Source organism: Muntiacus reevesi, chromosome 2 (assembly GCF_963930625.1).
Source record: "Muntiacus reevesi chromosome 2, mMunRee1.1, whole genome shotgun sequence".
Taxonomy (NCBI): Eukaryota; Metazoa; Chordata; class Mammalia; order Artiodactyla; family Cervidae; genus Muntiacus; species Muntiacus reevesi.
Window position 1 is genome coordinate 264,575,459 of NC_089250.1, and position 14,153 is coordinate 264,589,611.

The 14,153-nt window shown below is 54.4% G+C and overlaps 1 protein-coding gene across 1 annotated transcript; it reads left to right on the forward strand.

Annotated features, from left to right (window-relative positions):
- Nucleotides 1-4,294: 4,294 nt before the first annotated feature.
- Nucleotides 4,295-12,398, forward strand: CEACAM16 (CEA cell adhesion molecule 16, tectorial membrane component). Its single transcript, XM_065919374.1, has 8 exons — nucleotides 4,295-4,298; nucleotides 4,478-4,654; nucleotides 5,910-6,254; nucleotides 6,570-6,845; nucleotides 7,947-8,225; nucleotides 10,352-10,678; nucleotides 12,190-12,267; nucleotides 12,388-12,398. The coding sequence occupies exons 1-8, from the start codon at nucleotides 4,295-4,297 to the stop codon at nucleotides 12,396-12,398; spliced, it is 1,497 nt and encodes a 498-aa protein (XP_065775446.1).
- Nucleotides 12,399-14,153: the final 1,755 nt, after the last annotated feature.

Genomic DNA, 14,153 nt, shown 5'->3' on the forward strand with positions numbered 1-14,153 from the left:
TCTTCTCGACCCAGGAATGGAACCCATGTCTCCTACATTGCAGGCAGATTCTTTACCACCGTACCACCTAAGAAGCCCATGCTTTTAATTATATCAATAATTAGTGTTTGCACCATTATAATGACAATGTAAATATTGTTCACTGCAGGACCTATTAGGATACTGTGATTATGTGTCTTTTCTTTTAGTTGAAGTGTGCTTGACTCACAACACTGTTAGTTTCAGGTGCACAACGTAATGACTCAATACTCGGTACATCACAAGACGATCACCTCTTCGGTGTGTACATTTCACTCACAGCTCATCTAAACTCGGATAAGCTCATTGCAGTGACTACCACACGGGATGAGATGGTTGGATGGCATCACCAACTCAGTGGACATGAGTTTCAGCAAACTCTGGGAGCTGGTGAAGAATAGGTAAACCTGTCGTGCTGTGGTTCGTGGGGTCACAAAGAGTCAGACACAACTGAGTGACCGAACAACCACCACCACCCTGGACAGCATGTCTAGACTTCTGCAGTCACCCCACTGCCTCCCATCACCTGCTGTCACCTCCCACAGTCTGTGCCCCACACGCGGCCAGAGATCCTATTAACACCTAAGTCAGCTCCCATGCCTTCTCCGCTCACATCTCTCCCAGGGCTCCTATCTCAGAGTGAAAACCAAAGTCCTCCTGTGGCCCACAAGGCCCTGCAGGATCCGCCGTGTTCCCTCTCTGTCCCCTCCACTCACTGTGCTCCAGCCACACCAGCCTCCCACTCACCAAAACACTGCTGCCTCAGGGCCTTTGCACTTGCTGTTCTGGCTGCCTGGAATGCTTTCCCCCCAGAATCCCCCAGAGTCAATTTTCCCTCATTGAGTCTCTACTTTGATGTCACCTCCTAAAACATATTCTCTCGACCCTACATAAACCAGTGCCCCAGACACCTCCATCCCCTCTCCTGCTTTCTTCTTCTCCATCACATTATCTCCACCTGACATATTACATCTATTTATTTGTCAGCTGACTATCACCCCAACAAAAGGTCCGATCTATGGGGCAGGGATTTTTCCAGTATTATTCGTAGCTGTAACCCAGAACCTAGCGCAGTGCCCGACACCTAGTAGATGCTCAATAAATGTTTGTTGAAAGGTGAATGGATGATGGCCCCTGAGTACCCAATGCCCACCCTGGAGTAGGCACAGCACTGAGCCCTCCATGCATCTGCTCTCCCTTACCCCGAGAGAAACCCCAGAGAGGTCATGATCACCTACCACCCACTTGCCAGACAGGCAAAGGCCCCTGCCCAGAATGGCCAGGTTTACTTTCTGCCTAGCTCTGGGCCTGGCACATAGTAGGTGCTCAAGAAACCACAGCACTCAATGGGACCAAAAATCCAGGCTCATGTCTGGGAGCACCGGGAGGGGGAGGCTGGAGAGATGGAGCTGGGAGTGAATCAGGAAGTGCAAGGACCACAGAGAGAGGAGGGTCTGTGTGTTGCTGAGGGTGGTAGGGAGCCATGGTGGAGTCTGGACAAAAGCCAGGATCTGTCCTCAAGATTCTCAGAGCCAAAGCCTCTTCTCGCTACTCAGCCAGACGGCAAATCCCCAGAAACCCAGACCTCCCTGGAGACTCCTCTGTGTCATCCGTCCCTGGTGTCCAGTTTCACAAACACTCTCTCAGCCTCTGCTCCATCATCTGATCCTCTGCTGGGGACACAGTGATGCCCACAGCACAGCAGCCCTGGTCCTGCCCTCCCACGACTCAGTCACTTTGAAGAAACAGACCTACCCCCCGACAGTGAAGACCCAAGGTGGTCAGGGCTGGGACTGACTGGGGATGAGGGGTGCACCTCATGAAGTCTGGGGGTCCAGGAGGGCTTCCTGGAGGAGGAGGGGGAGTTGTTGAATAGGCAATGAAATAGAGCAGGGGGAAGCAGGGATGTGCTGGGTGGAGAGAGCACAAGTGAGGCAGAATAACTGGAGCAGAGTTCCCAGAAGGAATGGGTGTCCAAGCAGGCAGGGGCCAGGCCACGCGGGGCCACAGTGACAAGCTGGGCTTTCTCCTGAGGGCACTGAGGAGCCACAGCAGGTTCTGGGCACTGAGAGGAGCCAAACCAGGGTCAGAGACCAGGGAGGAGTTGGGGAGGGGAAGCCAGGTGAGGGGCCAGTGCAGGTTGGGGAGACCTGGACTAAGGCAGGAGCCACAGGGAGAGAGACAAAGATGCACAGGGCATTTAAGAAGCAGGCATGATAGAGTGGCATGCGGGGGCGGGGGGAGGGGGGGAGGGGGAGATTAGAATCAGGGACAAGGCCCCGTCTATGTCCCAGTGACGGTAGACGGTGGCGCCATCTCTGATAAGAGGGTGGGGAGGAGGAGCAGGTCTAGGGAAAGATCTCGAGGTCAGTTTGGGACGGGGTGAGCGAGAGGTGCCCAGAGACATCCGGGGAGGTGGAGGGGGGAAGCATCCTGAATGATATCCTGAGCCCCTGGATGAGGTTCCCGGAGCTCAGGGGAGAGGGCTGGGCTGGGACAGAGAAGGGTGAGTTGAGGTCACAGGAGGGATGGGGGAAGCAGGCCATGCCAGGTCACCCACAACTCACCTGGCTGCACCCACCCCTCTCAGCTCACGCTGTCCCCCACGTCAGAGCCCCGCCCTTCCAGGGCAGCTCAGGACACGGTGCTGGAGGAGCAAATCAGGACAGGAGAGCCACAGGTGTGGCCCCCAGCCCAGAAGCAGGATGTTGGAGCCTCAGAGACACCAGAACCCAGATGCCATGGAGATACTGAATAACACATTTGTCAAGAACTAATGTTCTTGACTGGGGAGTGGGGGGTGCTTCCCACCCCCACCCCGTCCCCGCACGGCCTCTACCAAGTATCACCTTCCCAGAGACAGCCCCCTTTCCCCCCCACCACCACCTTTGGCCCCAATTCCAAAATCGCCAGCCCCCTTCCTGGCTTGATTTTTTCCCCATAGCATTTATCTCCATCCAACATCAGATAGATTTTTTGTTTGGTTTGTTTATCCCACAAACCTCAGCCCCACAAGGGCAAGGATCCTACCTACTAGCCCCTAGGACCGTGTTTGGCAGACCAACAATGCTGATTAAATATTTGTAGGATGAATGAATGAGCAATTTCTTTTTAAAAAAATATTTTTTATTTGTTTATTTGGCTGGGCCAGGTCTTAGTTACAGCATGTGGGATCTAGTTCCCTCACCAGGGATCAAACTTGGGCCTCCTGCATTGGGAGCATGGAGTCTTAGCCCCTGCACCACCAGGGACGTCCCTGAGTGATTTCTTCTTGAGCCTCCGCTCTGTGCCAGGCATCATGGTAAGTACTTCACACAAGTTCATTCATTTCATCCTTCCAACAGCCCACAACATGGGCATTATCATCGTTCCCATTTTACAGATGAGGAAACTGAGGCCCAGTGGGCTCCATAACTTGCCTATCGTCATGGAAACTAGGAACAGCGGAACTAGGTCCAATAACACCAACCACCCCTTATGTTTGGGACCCAACTCTGCCAGGCGCTAAGTTTCTGATACATGGCATCTCACTAACTGCTCAGCAACCCTGATTAGAGTCTACACAGCCCTGGTGTTCAGAGCAGTCAACAGAGACTCAGGAAGAGGCTGCTTCCAGCCCCACTTCCAGAACGTGTAGAGTCAAGGTCAAGACTGGACTCTCTCTGGCCCCAAAGTGTTCACATTTGCCCATTTCACAGACAGAAAGAACAAGGCTTCAAGGGAAGAAGAGAGAGAATGTGGACTGCTCAGCCCCAAGTAGGCAACCAACAAGAAACACAGCCCCTGAAACTTCCAGTAGTTAAGATCCCACACTTCCAATGCAGGGGGTCCAGTCAATCCCTGGTCAGAGAACTTGGACAGTATGCCGCCACGAAAGATCCTGCCTCCCACAACGAAGATTAAAGATCCCATGTGCCACATCTGAGAACCGGTGCAGTCAAATAAATAAATATGTATAAAAAACAAACAAAAAATAAAAAACAAACAAAAAACAGAGCCCCAGAGAGAGGATACAGTCACTAGCCTCCTTCCCTTCTGTGTGGGCTCAGAAACAGCAGAGTTCAGAACCCCCTGCCTGCAGGAAGTTGGGCAAGTCAGAGCCCTTACCCCGTGCCTCAGTTTCCCCATCTGCCCGCGGGGGCTCTGACAGTGATCACACTACAGGGCAGCCACTGAGATGAAACCTGAGGGTCACCCACAGCTTTGGGCCTGGGAAAACGGCAGTCACTGTGGATGGGTTTTATCCCTTGGTGTCCCCCACAAGTGGGCCTGCATCATGGGTAAGAACTGCCCTAAAATCTTCCCCTGGCCCTCCTCCCGCCTCCCTGGTGACCTGGTTCCTCTCCTGGTACCAAACCCAGGCCCTCGGCACAAAGAAGGTCAAGCAGCGCCCCAGGAGGCCTGACCAGGTCATGGCCCCTGGCCCGTGCCTGCCACACCCGCTCTGGTACCCAAACAGGGCCCCAGATCCTCGGTGACTCGATCCCTCCAAATTCAGGTGATCTCCCCCAGCTCCAAATCACCGAACCCTCCCAGGTCCAGTGCCAGACGGAGCCAAACCCCAACCAGGAAGGGCCTCGGAGCGCCAGGCCGCCAACGCCGTTGTCTCCAAGAGCCGGCTTTGGGGTGAAAGATGGTGCTGATCCGAAGCAGATGGCTCCTTCTCAGTGGTGAGCAAGAACAGCACCCCAGAGCCTTACCCCCAAGGTCTTAGGGAAGGGCGGGGAGCCTGGGGAGGGAAGGTGTGAGCCAGAAACCCAGCAGGTGGGGGCGACAGCTCTGCTTCACACAGGCACGATTTGCTCCTGCAAGAATCACCAGTGTGGGGCAGGCCGGGGACTGTCGCCCAAAGAGATTTTTGAGGTGACTTTGGAGATTTCTAAAACCGGGTTGTAAGGTAGGGTTAGGGAGCCACTGCTGTGCCTCATTCATGCAGCAAACCCTTACTGAGCTATAGAAGCCTTAACTAGTGTGACTTGTAATCAGCAGGTCAGCCCCTCCCTCAGGATGTGGTTTGGGCAGTTGCTTTCCTCTTCTCAGCCTCAGTTTCCTCATCTATGAAATGGGTCTAACTCCTGGGGTCATTTGAAGGTCATCCCCAGCAGCATTTACTACCATCTACTGGGTGTTGTCCTATATGCTTTTTGTGTATTCATAACCACCCCGCCCATGACCCCCACTCCATAGACCAGAAGCCTGAGGTTCAGAGAGGTGAAGTCGTTGGTCAGGGTCACACAGCCAGAAAGCGGCAGGGCTGAGTGCTAGATCCAGAGCCCTTGCTCATAGCCAGGCTCCATCAGCATGGAAAGCACCAGAAACTAGGCCAGGCATGTCAGCACTTCTTATGTGAGAACCGCCACAGCTTCCTGATCCAGGCAGCCACACACAATTCCATCCCAGGCAGACCCGACCAGCTAGTCGGGTTTGAGGCTTATCTCCCGGGTTGAGAACACAAGGGGTGGAGTGGATTAATCACAGCCCTACTTTCTGCTGTGATTGAGCCTAGGGCAGCAAAGGAAGGGCACCCAACCATGAGCCGGGGTTCCCAGGGGGGCTGGATGAGGCAGCTTAACCTTGTAAGTGGAGGCCTGATGACTCTCATGGCTGGGGAAAACCCTCTGGGTCTTGTCCTGGGTCCCACAGGCTGGGTGGGTGCTGTGAGCTTGCTATAGCAAGGCCTATGCTAGATCCTTAGCACAGCCCATCAAATCCGGTCCTCAGATCACAGCCCCCACCCCCCAGGACTGAGACCCCTGTTAGCACCTGGCAGACAGTTATTGAGCACTTACTGTATGGAAGGAACACATGTGCCAGGAGCCCATGTCTCCTCCCCCATCAAATGTGGGGAGCGGTCAAGCCCGCCTCACCCCACCCTTCTGGCTCCTTTTCAGCCGCGTTCCTGAGTGCGGGGGCTGAGATCATTATCACCCCCGAGCCTGCCCAGCCAGCCGAGGGTGACAACGTCACTCTGGCTGTCCAAGGGCTTTCGGGGGAGCTGCTGGCCTACAACTGGTACGCGGGGCCCACGCTCAGCCTGTCTTACCTGGTAGCCAGCTACATCGTAAGCACAGGCGATGAGACCCCCGGCCCAGCCCACACGGGGCGGGAGGCTGTGCGCCCCGACGGTGGCCTGGACATCCAGGGTGCCCTGCCTGGGCACTCGGGCACCTACATCCTGCAGACTCTCAACAGGCAATTTCAGACGGAGGTGGGCTACGGACACATGCAGGTCTATGGTGAGACACCCCCCAGAGCCCCCTCTACCCGAGCTGGGCTTTCCCAGCTCCTTCCCAATCCTTTTTAAAAAAAGAAAAATCTAAAAAACGTTAAACCCATCAAAAAAAAAAGAAAAAGTCCTAAAATAATATTAAGATGCTCACCTCCTTCCAGATGGCTTCCAGGATTAAACCTGCCCCTCATCCTGTCTTTGCTCCTCTGGCTGGGGTTTCAGGGGTACTGTTGGGATCCAGCCATGCCCCCTGCCTAGGGAGGGGGATACCCTGGGAGCAGGCAGTGCCCGGCCCCCTCCCCCTCTGTCTCTTGCCCCACAGAGATCCTGGCCCAGCCCGTGGTCATGGCCAACCGCACGGCCTTGGTGGAGCGCCGGGACACCCTCCACCTGACGTGCAGCAGCCCCAGCCCCGCTGAGGTCCGCTGGTTCTTCAACGGCGACACCTTGCCCATCGCCGTGCGCCTTGGCCTGTCCCCCGATGGCCGGGTGCTGACCCGGCATGGCGTCCGCAGGGAGGAGGCCGGCGCCTACCAGTGTGAGGTCTGGAACCCTGTCAGTGTCAGCCGCAGCGAGCCCGTCAACCTGACCGTGTACTGTGAGTCCTCCCGGCCCAGCCCCCAGCCTCATAGATGGGGAAACTGAGGCCAGGAGAGGGTAGGCCAGCTGGGCTTAGAAACCAAAGAGTCCCCTCAAAATGCACTTGACCCATGTCCAAAGGACGAGAAGACCACGTTTGAAGTTGAATCATCTTTCCCTTTGAATCAATACCTCCGGGACTGGTTGTTTTCAAAAGGGAGAGGGGACATGAATGGTGGAATGGGAGGGGAAATAAAATTAAACACATAACCAAAGTATGGAGTCATCCCCAGGGGCAGCAGATAACCATGTGGCATTCAGAGAAAGGGCTTCCCAGGTGGCTCAGTGGTAAAGAATGCACCTGCCAATGCAGGAGATGCAGGTTCGATCCCTGGGTCAGGAGGATCCCCTAGAGAAGGAAATGGCAACCCACTCCAGTATTCTTGCCTGGGAAATCCCATGGACAGAGGAGCTTGGGGGGCTACAGCCCATGGGGTCACAAAAGAGTCCAACACGACTGAGCGACTAAACAGCAACAACAACCCAGAGAAAAGAATCACTCAGGTACACGAGGGATGGCAATGTAGAAAAACTTAGAACCTAGAATCCTACAAGCAGGGAATTCTGTGTTTGAGAAGCTCTGGATTCTAGACTCTGAGAACCCCAGAAACTCTAGAGGCAGAGATTCTTAGACTCTAATTCTAAAAACTTAGAGCTGCCCAACCCTAGAATCTTAGAAACATAGATTTCTAGACTCTTAGCCTCCTAGAACATAGAAACCCCTGCTTTTGGAGCCCTAGAATTCTAGATTCTTAGAATGGCTTATTGGAAACCAATCATTTAGATCTTTTTTTCCCTTAATGAACCCGTAGATGTCAAAAACGTCTTGCAGGGTTTTCTGCTCCAACGTCGTCTTTCTACAGAAAAGCCAACTGAAATCCCCTGAGAGGGAAAGCGATTGTCAAGATCTTAGAGCAAGTTAGAGGTCCGTGTGGGATTTGCAAAGGCCAGAGCACTTTTTTCCTGCAGGTTTTCCCAGGGGCCCCTCCAGCCGGGCGGGTGACCACGCCGACGGCCCTCTCTCTCCACTGCCCTGTTTCTCTCCCTCCTGCCCTCGCAGTCGGCCCAGAACGCGTGGCCATACTCCAGGACTCCACCGCCCGCACAGGCTGCACCATCAGAGTCGACTTCAATACCTCCCTCACGCTGTGGTGTGTGTCCCGGTCCTGCCCGGAGCCCGAGTACGTGTGGGCCTTCAACGGGCGGGCCTTACGGAACGACCAAGACCACCTGAACATCAGTGGCATGACGGCCGCCCAGGAGGGCACGTACACGTGTATTGCTAAGAACCCCAAGACCCTGCTGTCTGGATCTGCCTCAGTGGTGGTCAAACTCTCTGGTGAGTCGCCCCCCAGCCTGGCCACCACCCCTTCCCCTTGGAGGCCCAGTTGGACCCCAGCTTTGGCTGCCCCACCCACCATTCTGCTGCCGTTTGCCCAACAGATGATGGGAAAGGGAGAGATGCTCACCCCATTCATTGGCCAAGGGACAAAGTGGCATTTCAGGTGGACCCTCTTCATCCCCAGGTGACAAAAGGAAGGCAGTCTGTGCCTTATCACATCCCGCCCCCCGAAAAAAAAAATCAACATATCAGACTCTCTTCCTTGAGGGGTGGCAAAGCCAGAAATGGGCCGCATGTCCCAAACCGGTGCAGCGGTAGAGTGGAAAAGCATTCGATGTCCCTTGACATGAATGCCCCTGTTTTAAATTCAGTCTGTCACAGCAGCTGCAGGCTGGAACCCCCTCCCTGCCCCAGAAACAGCTGAACCTCCCCGCAGCCAACTCAATTATTCAGTTATCTGGCGCGGATGCTGGTATGCGCACGCGCACACCCGCGCACAGGCAGCCGCACTCCCGGGGAAATTACAGCCATTCATTGGCAAATGGAAAAACACAGCGAGAGAGGCACTGTCTTGCCTCTGTCCTTAAACAACCTGGCGGTGGGGGCAGCACGGACACAGCTGGTGTTCTCAGAGCCATCAGGATCCTCAGGGGACATCTGCTCATCCCCTGGGGATGGTGGCTTTGAACCTGAGGGCCTCATTCATTCCGCCTTGGTTCCTTCCCAAGTGGCCACCATCCCCCGGGGACAGTGGGAACAATCCTCCCCTCCCTCGTGCCTCCCTCCTACTAACAGGCTGGGTCTCATCCAAAGGGTGGAATCTCTTTCACCCAAAGCAGAAATGGCATCCCCAGAGGTAAGTGTTCCTCCTGCCCCACCCTACGGGGGGCCTTGGCACCTGGTCTTGGTAAGAGACAGGAGGGTGGACCAGATGACTTGAGGCGCTGCCCAGAGCCCTGTCTCTGCAGGTCAAGATGGGGGTGTCCAAGGTGTGCAGGTATGTGCAGGGAGTGGGTACAGCGCCCCCCAAGGGCCTTCTGAACTGTCGGCCACCCTGTGGCAAGTACCAAGGGGGGAGACAGAGGAAAGGGAGCCAGCACTCTGGCCCCACCTGGTCTGATGGAGGAGACATGGTCTCTGCCCTCGGAGAGATGGTCTTGAAATAGGGAAGCACGGCCTCCCTATTCAAGAGCTGCCAGTCAGAGAGAAGAGGCAATGCCTCACACGCCACCCGAGCAGTGATGAAGATGACATGACTTCTAATCAGATGGAGGAGACACAGGGACACTTAAGGAGATTTTGTATTCTGATGGGGGAGACAAGGTCTTAAAGAGACATGGCTTTTTTTTTTTTTTTTTAAGAATTCCTAGTCTGATGGGCGAAACACAGTTTCCACCTTTGAGGGTACTCCCAATCTGATGGGGGAGTACAGGCCCACCACTTTCTAGGAATTTCCAGTGTGATGGGATAGACATGCCCCCCCATTCAACTTCTGGGGTCCCCAGCTGACTGGAAAGACCCAGCCCTATAATAAATTGGAATTTCCAATCTGATGGAGGAGACATGGACTCCCACCCTGTGGAATCTTTCCATCTTAATGGGGAACTATAGCTCCCCCTATTCTGAGGTCTTGCAAGCTCACAGAAAAGACAACACCTGGAGTACATAGCTCCCAACGATTTAATGGGGGAGACACGGCCCCCATGATCTGAGAATTTCCAATCTGATGGGGGGTACGCAGCCCCTGGACTTTTAACAATTTCCAATCTGATGGAGGAGACATGACTCGGCCCCCTAGGGTCTTCCAGTTTAATGGGGAGAGATAGTCCCCCAAGGACTGGAAATTCCTAGTCTAAGGGGAGCAAGACGGCCCCCACACATGGGGGTCTCCCAAACTGATGAGGGAAAACGCAGCTCCCTGGTGCGCAGGCATTGTTGAGACACAAAATCCACCTCCACTGCCACACAAGTCACCACCTCCTTCCTCTGTCTCCCTCCTGGCGCCCCGGCACGGGGAGGGCCAGTCAGTTGGGAGAGGCATAGATGAGCTGGCTGGGGGTGGGCGGGGGGCGCTGTGACCCATGCAGGCCCAGCTGACCCAGCCGCCCTCGCTGTCTCCCCAGCGGCCGCGGTCGTCATGACCATCGTTCCGGTGCCGACCCGGCCGATGGAGGGCCAGGACGTGACGCTGACCGTCCAGGGCTACCCCAAGGACCTGCTGGTCTACGCCTGGTACCGCGGGCCTGCCTCCGAGCCCAACCGGCTTCTCAGCCAGCTTCCTTCCGGGAACTGGATCGCAGGCCCCGCGCACACTGGCCGGGAGGTGGGCTTCCCCAACTGCTCACTGCTGGTGCAGAAGCTGAACCTCACGGATGCCGGCCGCTACACTCTCAAGACCGTCACGCTGCAGGGCAAGACGGAGACGCTGGAAGTGGAGCTGCAGGTGGCCGGTGAGTGCGCAGGAGGGTCGGGGGGCGGCTCTCTTCAGACAAGGGCTCCCAAAAGTGGGGAGGGGGCACTCTGCCTCCTCCAGCTGACTTGGGCCTCCCCAGATGGAGCTCCTGCCTCGTCTGTCAAAACCGACAGACCCGGGGCAGACTGGCTTCCTCCATCGGACTGGGGGCACTCAATGCGACTTCCATGCCTTCTCTCTTCTGTAAGAAGCACACCAGACCAAAGGTTTCAAAATACAGGGTGGTGACTGAGGATAAGGTACCCTTTATCCTGGGACATAAAATACAGGAGACACTGCCGCTACCCTCATGCTGCACCTCTCCCATCAGACGAGCGGTATAGAGTGACGGTGGATCCATGCCTCCCTCTTCAGACTGTCATCTTAGGCAATGCGGATCGTGTTTCATGCTTTGTGTTACAATAAGAGAACAGAATTTCTACCCTCAGAGGGTACATTTCTCTTTCAAGCTGAAATAAGGACGATCTCCTCCATTGGGATGGAGACCCCTAGGTAGTGGGAATTGTGTTTCCTCTGCAGACTGGAAATTCCAAGTGGTCAGGAATAATGTCTCTTCCATCAGACTGGGAATTTCCAGATGTTGGGGACCATAACTCCCAGTCAGACTGGGAGCTCCCGGAAGTCAGGAAAAATATCTCCTCCATCAGACTGGGAGCTTCCAGATGTTGGGGACCGTGTCTCCCCATCAGACTTGGAGCTCCCAGAGACAGAGATCATGTCTCCTCCATCAGACTGGGAGTCCCCAGAGGAAGGACCATGTCTCCTCCATCAGACTGGGAGTTCCCAGAGGAAGGACCATGTCTCCTCCATCAGACTGGGAGCTCCCAGAGGAAGGACCATGTCTCCTCCATCCGACTGGGAGTTCCCAGAGGAAGGACCTTGTCTCCTCTATCAGACTGGGAGCTCCCAGGGGTAGGGATCATGTCTCCTCCATCAGACTGGGAGTCCCCAGAGGAAGGACCATGTCTCCTCCCTCAGACTGGGAGCTCCCAGGGGTAGGGACCATGTCTCCTCCATCAGACTGGGAGCTCCCAGAGGAAGGACCTTGTCTCCTCCATCAGACTGGGAGCTCCCAGGGGTAGGGACCATGTCTCCTCCATCAGACTGGGAGCTCCCAGGGGTAGGGACCATGTCTCCTCCATCAGACCGGGAGCTCCTAGAGGTAGGCACCATGTCTCTCCCATCAGACCGAGCATCCTCAGAGGTCTAAGAGGCCATGTGCCTGGAGCCTTGCCTCCCACATCAGACCTGGCAGTCTCAGAAGACATGTCCCTGAGTCAAGGACTCTGACCCCCCTCCCTCAGACTTGAAGTGCCCAGGATCAAGGACCCAATCACTTCCAGACACCCCTAGCACCCTCCTCCATCCACTCACTCATCAAAACCTAGTTTTCTGGGTCAGTGTTGGGGGGAGAATGCTGGTCCATGACAGCAGGTCACCCCCGATGAAGCTTCAGAACTCCTTTTCACCCTGTCTCTCTTCTCACAGTCAACCTTCCTTCCTCGCACAAGGACCAACGCCACACCTTCCTGAATCTGAACCTGGCGCAGGCTGAGCATGGGGCGGGTGGGCCGCCGGGAGGCCAGGGTCGGGCAGGGGTGCAGGAGGAATGGGGGCACCGGGGACCTGGTCCCCCGCCTCCCCTGATGGCTTCCTCCACCCCTGTGCCCCGTCCTTCCCCCATAGTCCTGCAGTAGCACTGTGGACCTGGAGACCTCCAGAGAGACGAGCTCTTCACGTCACTCTCCCTGTCTCCTCCCCTGGAGCAGAGGACCACTCGCTTCCAGCAAGGATGCCGGACCATGGTCCTCTGGTCTCTGCTTTCACCCTAGAGTTAGAGCCAACATGGCCCTACTCCTTCACCGAGCTGTCGGAGAGCCACAGAGGCTATAAACGTCCTGGTTAACAACGCCTGTGTCAGCCTCTCCTTCCACCGCTGCCACCCTTGTCATTCCTGGTGGCCACACTTGCTTCCCTTCCCACCCAAGATGATCTCAGTCTGGCTACATGCATGCACAAGGATGCCCAAAACGCAGGGCTCCAAGCCCCCACTGCTTCATGTCACAGCCTCAGGCCCTTCCCACAACACCCCAGGTTATTTCTGAGGGTCCTGCTTTCCAGTGGCTGAAAGAGTGCCTCTCCTGTGGCACCAAACAGCTGTGGGACATGCCACCCCCCCAACACTGCACCTCCCTCCATAACCTGAAGCCTGACGCAAAGCTATTTGTGCACAGGACAAGGAATGATCAAATTTCTCAAGAAGAGTTCCAGCACCTTCTGGCCTACATTGATTTAATCAAAGATGCCCTTTTGTGCCCTCCACTGTCCTGGGATTCCCCCACCCCCACTCCATGTATCTCTCAAGCATCACCTGCAGAATCCTAAAAATATCTCCCTCCTCCTCTACACACACCAGAAAAGCCCCTATGAATAAATGAATGCAAACGGGGCAGGGGTAGGGTTGAGGGGTGGAGAGCAGGGGAGAGTGGGAACCAGAGGGCGAGTGTCTTCTGACCCCTCTCACTAGGGTCTGAGCCACAAGCCCCACCCAGCTAAGATGACCCACTATAGCGAGACCTGGTATTAAACAGAAGTGTGACAGCAGACTCCAGGCTCAGGGTGGAAAGAGAGGTTTGAGCAGGGATGGAAAAACTCAGTAGAGCAATTTCTCAGAAACTTTCAAGACAGAGCCTTTCTGGGGATGGCCATGTTGAACTGAGATGGTGAGTGGTGAAAGGCACCCAGAATGAGGGTTCTAAAATCTGGGCTAGAGTCCTTCATTTGCTATGGATTCACTAGACCCTCTATTTGTCCACCAGCAAAAAGGTGTGGACTTAACAATACTGGAGTGGATTGCCATTTTCTTCTCCAGGAGAATCTGCCCACCCAGGGATCAAACCCAGGTCTCCTGCATTACAGGCAGATTCTTTACCATCTGAGTCACCAGGGAAGACCTAGGATAGACTAGAGTTTTCCAAACATTTAATTAGCCTCAGAGCCCTTTCTTCAAATGCAAGCTTACATGGTATATCAATATATTATTTTTTAAACATTTTTAATATATTAATTTAAATCACAATGCAATAAAAGCACATATCAATTCAAAAGCTATAGCCCTCTTCTCCCACCACCACCAACTTTCTACACACTGTTGAAAAAAAAAATTCTTACATTTAAATAATACTTGGATTACAGAGGCAATTAAAATGCAAAACACCAACCAAAATCAAATGACAGTGAAAATATTATGTATAGAAACTGTGGGATATGATCAAAGCCACACTTGGGGCAGGATGATAGCCTTAAAATGCTTAAATATATTGAGAGTACCAAAAAGAAAAGATTTTGAAATTGAGCAAAGTAAGGTTACCACTCAAGAAACTAGAAAAAGCCCATGAAATAAACCAAAGAAAAAATGTAAGAAATTAAGAAAGGTAAAAGCAGAAATGGAT

What these genes read in the sequence shown, in the direction of transcription:
- CEACAM16 (XM_065919374.1), top strand. An exon ending in CGTCAACCTGACCGTGTACT is followed by an intron (nt 6,846 to 7,946) that starts GTGAGTCCTCCC and finishes CTGCCCTCGCAG; the next exon opens with TCGGCCCAGAACGCGTGGCC. An exon ending in AGTGGTGGTCAAACTCTCTG is followed by an intron (nt 8,226 to 10,351) that starts GTGAGTCGCCCC and finishes CTGTCTCCCCAG; the next exon opens with CGGCCGCGGTCGTCATGACC.